This window comes from Pteropus vampyrus, unplaced genomic scaffold, assembly GCF_000151845.1.
Source record: "Pteropus vampyrus isolate Shadow unplaced genomic scaffold, Pvam_2.0 Scaffold100, whole genome shotgun sequence".
Taxonomy (NCBI): Eukaryota; Metazoa; Chordata; class Mammalia; order Chiroptera; family Pteropodidae; genus Pteropus; species Pteropus vampyrus.
Window position 1 is genome coordinate 2,367,593 of NW_011888881.1, and position 6,058 is coordinate 2,373,650.

Consider the following 6,058-nt stretch of genomic DNA (forward strand, 5'->3'; position numbering starts at 1 on the left):
TTTCTGCTCTAATCTTTTTTATTTCCTTCTTTCTGTTAACTTTGGGTTTCATTTTATTTCTAGTTTTTGAGGTGTAAAGTTAGGTTATTTATTTGAGATCTTTTTTCTTAACGTATTCATTTATTGCTGTAAAATTCTCTTTGAGAACTGCTTTTGCTGTATTCCATAGTTTTGGTATATTGAGTTTCTATTTTTGTTTCAAGATATTTTGTAATTTTCCTTTTCAGTTTTCTTTGATTCACTTGTTCAGAAGTATATGTTTAGTTCCCACCTATCAGTGATCTTTTTAGTTTTCCTTTTATTATTGGTTTCTAGTTTCATATCATTATCAGAAAAGATACTTAGTATGATTTAAATCTTAAATTCATTAACACCCATTTTGTGACCTAACATATGATCTATTCTGGAGAATGTTCTATGTGCACTTGAGAAGAATGTATATTCTGGGACTGTTGGATTAAGTATTCTGTATATATCTTAGGTATATTTGGTTGAAGTCCAATTTTTCCTTATTAATCTTCTGTCTAAAGAATCTATCCGTAGTTGAAAGGGGGGTGTTGAAGTCGCCTACTCTTACCGTATCATCGTTTATGTCTCCCTTCAGATCCATTAGTAGTTGCTTAATATATTTAGGTGCTCCCATACTGATTGTGTATATCTGCAAATCATTATAGCCTCTTGATGAATTGACCCCTTTATCATTATAGAAAGACCTTCTTTGCATCCTGTTAGTTTTTTACTTGTAGTCTATTTTGTCTGTTATAAATATAACTACTCACGCTCCCTTTTGGTTTCCATTTGCATGGGATATATTTTCCCATCCCTTCATTTCCAGTCTGTGTGTGTCCTTAAAGCTGAATGAATCTCTGGCAGGCAGCATAGAGTCGTTGTGTTTTTTTCATAATTCCTTTAGCCACTCTATGTCTTCGAATTGGAGAATTTAATCCATTTACATTTAAAGTACTTATCGGTAGGTAAGGACGTTCTGATGCCATCTTGTTATTTCGTGGCTGTTTTGTAGACCCTCTCTTCCTCTCGTGCTGTCTTCCTTTGTGGAAGTATGTTTTTCTGTAGCAGAATGCTTTCATTCCTTTCCTTCATCTTTTATCTTTTGCGTATCTGATTTTTGTTCTGTGATTGCCATGAAGTTGCCTCACAGGTGGGTCTTCAGAGGACCGAAGCAGGCAGAGGTGGGGAGGTCCCCAGCTAATATCTGGGGCCTGTGACTAGTGTCTTTTGCGTATGTCAGAGCTAAGAACAGAGCAAAGAACTTCCGCAGTGGCTGCCCTTCACCCATCTGATTGTGGCCTTGAGTCCATCAGGGGCAGAAGAAGACAGGAGAGCAGTTGAGCCCTTTGGAACCTGAGATGGAGGCCCCAGCTCATCCTGGGGACTTCACAGAGTTCCCTGGTCATTGTTGGGATGGGTAAGCAATTAGACTCTTCTCTCCTAAGGTGATCATTGGTAGCAGCTTGGTGTATGTACCCCTCTTCCCCTTTATATGCATTTACAACCTATATGTATAATTATGTATCTTGATGGTTTTATTTACTAAATGGGGTCATAACGATCAGCAACTTTTTCACTTATAAATACATTTGGATATACTTCCTCATCAGTACATTTAGATCAAATTCTTTATTTTTAACAATTATGTGCTCTTCTATACTATGAATGAACTATAAATCAAATCAATCCACAATTTTACTAATTGGAGATAGTACTAATTGCCATCTTTATACACCTTTACATGAATGCGACAGTATGTCTGGTATCTTGTTTTTGTAGTCAGGGCTTTGGCCATTTCCGGAAGAAAAAAAATGCACAGACTTTTGTCTCTTCCTTGGAGAAGACTCAGGTATTGGGAGCCATCCTGGTTCCTGAGTCATAACTGCCCTTATGACATCACGGGTCTCCCCATTTCACTCTTTCTACCCATCATGGCTAGAGCAACACAGACCTGAGGGGATTTGAACCATCTACACCCAATCCATGTGGGACCAATGGTGAGCGAGAGATGGACATACCAGGCTTTTCGGGGATGTCCCCACAGATCTCTCAGACGAGGGGCCCCCTCGACATCTGATTACTCTGAGAATCCCTGGAAGCTGGGGATGTGTGGGATACCGAATGGAGAGGGAGGGAGAGCACCCTCATTCTCGCCTTTCCCTTAACTCCTGATTGCAGGAGGCGGGCCAGCCTGAAAATATTAGTGCACACACTGAAAATGAGCCTCAGCTGGGAAAGGAGCTGGCCGAGTCAACCTCAGCACCACCGACCTCGAAGGAGGAGGTAGAGGTAAGGAGGGGCCCTGACTTGGATGCCTTTGGTCTTTGTGTCCTAGTGCTCATGGTTGGTGTCTTTTGCATGGTCCAGAGCTAAAAACAGGAATAAACTCATTCTTGCCTGTCTTCTTTCCCCATTTCTTTTTCAGGCTAACAATGTGAATAAGGTTGAGGTGAAGAGAGCAGATAATGCACCCAGAGAAGTATGACCCTCCCAGACACGCAGGGCTGGGGCTGGGAATGTGGGGGCCATGTTTGTGGAATGGAGCGGCCAACATATGGGAGGCTGGGCTTCGTCAACGGTGTATGTGTCTGTGTGTCTGTGTGCCCGTGCGTGTGTGTGTGTGAGCTTGTGCATGTATGTTTGATTGTTACTTAAGATTTAAAGTGTGAAAGTCAAGAGAAGTGGAGATGGGTGAGAGAGAGAGGAGCGACAGAACTTTGTGGGGTGGAAGAAACTTTTAGTACGATGACATGCGGAGGGAGAGAGCATGTTGTGGACTGGAGCTGGAGTCAAAGATGAACGGGCGGAATTAACAAAAGATGCTGCTTCTCAACCGGGTGGGTGGGGTCCGAAGGGAAGGGTCATGGATCTTGGTTGACCATCCTTTGACCCATAGATTATGAAGTTTTTGCTCTATGCTGGCCAACTCGTTCCATGTAAAACTGGGGAGCCAGGGCAGACGTGCTCCCATTTTACAGAGAGGGACTCTGAGATTCAGAGGTCAGTGTAATATGTCCATGTCCATGTCCAGAGACAGGACAGACAGGACACCTACCGAGTCTTCTGGTTCCAGCCGGTGTCCCACCCAGGGTTCCTGAGGTTTAGAATAAGGGGTGATTGTCGAAGGGGACTCAGGGTCCCTTCCCGGCGAAACCTGGGGCTGAAGTGGGTGGGGGACCATTCTCTGAATGTCTTTTTTTTTTTTTTTTTCTTGCAAGATCCCAGAAAACCGAAATGTGCCGCCCACTAGTAAGCCGGAGGTGGTGAAGATCCAGGCCTGGTGGCGGGGCACGCTGGTGCGCCGGACGCTGCTGCACGCGGCGCTCAGGGTTCTCGTCATCCAGCGCTGGTGGAGGCAGATCATGCTGGAGGCGCAGCAGAAGAGGCGGCGGGCGGCGCTGGAGACCTTCACGCGGAGGGAGTGGGCAGCAGTCAAGCTGCAGTCCTGGGTCCGCATGTGGCGCATCCGTCTGCGCTACTGCCGCCTGCTCCACGCGGTCCGCATCATCCAGACCTACTGGAGGTGCCACTCCTGCACTTCCCGAGGTTTCATCAAGGGCCAGTACAGAGTCACGGCCGACCAGCTGCATCTTGAGATAGAGATCCTGCTGGGCTCAGGGCCTTGCATTGTGACGGAGTGTATTCCCCTCCCAACAAAGTAGTGAAGTGGTCTTTTCCCAGCCTCTCTCTGTTGGACAAGCTCCAGGGGGTCAGGGCAAATGACGGCAGATGCTTAGTATCCCAGGTGCCAGCTCTGAGGAGTTGGCAGGGGTTGTCCGAGGCCCTGAGGTTATCTGAGGACAAGGATTCTGAGCCCTCGTCCAGACTGAGCAGAGACTGTTTGCCCATGCCTGCCATAGGCAGGAAAGTCAGGGGTACAGATCCACCATGTGGCCAACTCAGGGAGCATCACTCATGTTTGGTCCAGGTAAACGGTGCCTCTCTCCAAGGTTGTAGATAATGGAAGTCTTAGGGGCAGGTGACGGGCAGTGGCAACGCAGCACATTTGCCAGGAATTCACCCACGTACGTCTAGTTGCCCATGACTGAGAAAAGCCTACCCTCCCCAAGCTCTGGGATCCTGGCTCCTGTTGATTTGTAAACCGGCCTCCCTACATTCCGGGTAAGGAGAGACTGAAGGAAGAGACACACCGCTCCAGATCGATAGGTGGCAGGGACGTCTGACAGTCCCTTCCTGTGAAAAGCTGCCACCTGCGGTGGGATCGGGGCCTAAGTGATGATAAAGGGCCAATTAAGAGGTCAAGGTCAGGCTGCCCTTCTGCCCATCTGGGCACCGCCTTCCCATGGTCTCCTGCAGACAGAGAGGGATCTGGGGTCTTGGGCTAATCTCCATCAATGTTGCCAGCTCAGAAGCCTTTTCTCAGGCACTGTTCCACCTATGCTGCCCTGACGGGCCGGTCCCTCAGCTCACTGGCACAGGTTCTGAGATGCAGCCCAGAGGTCTCGGGCTCCAGCTCTCTGTCTTGCACTGGGGCGTGAGCTCTATTTCCTGCCCTGTCTGTGTCACACTCAGGTCCTGGTCTCTCCTGTCTCCTCTCCTTGCCTCTTTCGCTCTCCTGTTCAGTGTCTCAGAATAAAGAACAAGGACTGTGGAGCCAGGCCGGCTGCGGTCAGACCCCTGTCCCCGCCCCCGCCCCCCCCCCCGCTGTCATGTGGCCGTGGACGTGCCATTTTCCCTCCCCTCGGCCCCAGCCTCCTGAGCTGTGAAGTTGGGCTGATGATCCCCGCTTTTCAATGTGAACATCAAATACCGTACAAATTCAGCACCAGCAACAAAACGAGGAAAGGGGGCTGCACCTACAAACCTTAAAAACTGGTGGCCAAGGGGAAACAGCAAAATTCGGGGCGGAGTGGCAGCCCACTGTGCACAGCAGGGTGTGCTCATCATCACTGGGGTGCTGCTGGCCCCAGGCCCTCTCAGTGGACAGGGAATATCTGTGTCGCATACACACAAGCACACACACTTATACCTATCACCGATCTGTATTAAAATGGATGAGTTCACACTGAGACTTCAATCTCAATCTAAAATCAAAGTTTTTATATTTCTATCCTATTTCCAAGATTAAGAAATGATTCTTAATAAGTTTTCTCTCATTATCCTTAATAAGTGTTCTTATTTGATCTCTCCTGTATGTTAACTAATCTTTCATGGCTGCTACTGGCCTCTTTCCCACGCAGACACTGTCCCCACCCTGCTTGAGCTCTGACACCCTGTTGGGCCATCACCCTCTTCATGTAGCTCAGGCTCCCGCTCCCCATATTGGTCACTGTCCCGTGTGACTGCTGCTGTCACCCAGCTTGGGCTGACAGGACATGTCAGGGTGCCCTCCGCAGATGTTCTTGCTGTGCTCACGTTATGACGCTAGCACCAAGGATGCCCTCCTCCCCCTGCGATGCCCCTTACCGCCATGACCTTGGACCCCCTCTTAATCCCACCTGGCTCTGACTCTGTGCCAGCAGGCCCCTGCGTGGACTTCTCCCTCATCAGGGTTCCGCGCCTGGCAGACCTATGATGTCAACATCTTCCTCACCCTCGGGATCCACACCCCACACTATGCCATGGTGCCTAGCACCCCCCCCGTCCCCCCCACACACAGTGCACCTATGATGCACTGTCCAGCCTAATGAGACTAAAGGCTTTCAAAATGAATTGTTCAGGAAGGGAAGGGAGGAAAATGAAGTTGAAAAGAAGAGGAAACTAAGTTTTCAACTAAAAAAATAAAGACAAGCTATCTGCAGAAGAAAATGTTCAGTCACTGGCTAAAATCTGCTTTCATGTTTTCACCCCAAATCTCTAGGACACATGACCACAAAGAAAACTCAGAAAACGTCCTAAGAAAATGGGTCAAAATGTTTGAGCACAGGCTTGGGTCTTTCTCTGTCACTATAAATTCTTAGGAATAATGGAGTACATTTATATATTTTTAAAATCTCTAATAGAACTTAAAAAATTAGGAACTTCAGTGGACAGAAGTCATGTGGACTCTTTTTAAAAGAAGATGCGAAAAAACTGAAAATCAGAGCTC

General features: G+C 47.8%; 1 protein-coding gene across 1 annotated transcript; it reads left to right on the forward strand.

Moving 5' to 3' along the window:
* IQCF1 (IQ motif containing F1) lies at positions 1–5,036 on the forward strand. Its single transcript, XM_023533330.1, has 4 exons — positions 1–2,006; positions 2,188–2,298; positions 2,435–2,488; positions 3,228–5,036. The coding sequence occupies exons 1-4, from the start codon at positions 2,004–2,006 to the stop codon at positions 3,669–3,671; spliced, it is 612 nt and encodes a 203-aa protein (XP_023389098.1). The 5' UTR covers positions 1–2,003; the 3' UTR covers positions 3,672–5,036.
* The last annotated feature ends 1,022 nt before the right edge of the window (positions 5,037–6,058 follow it).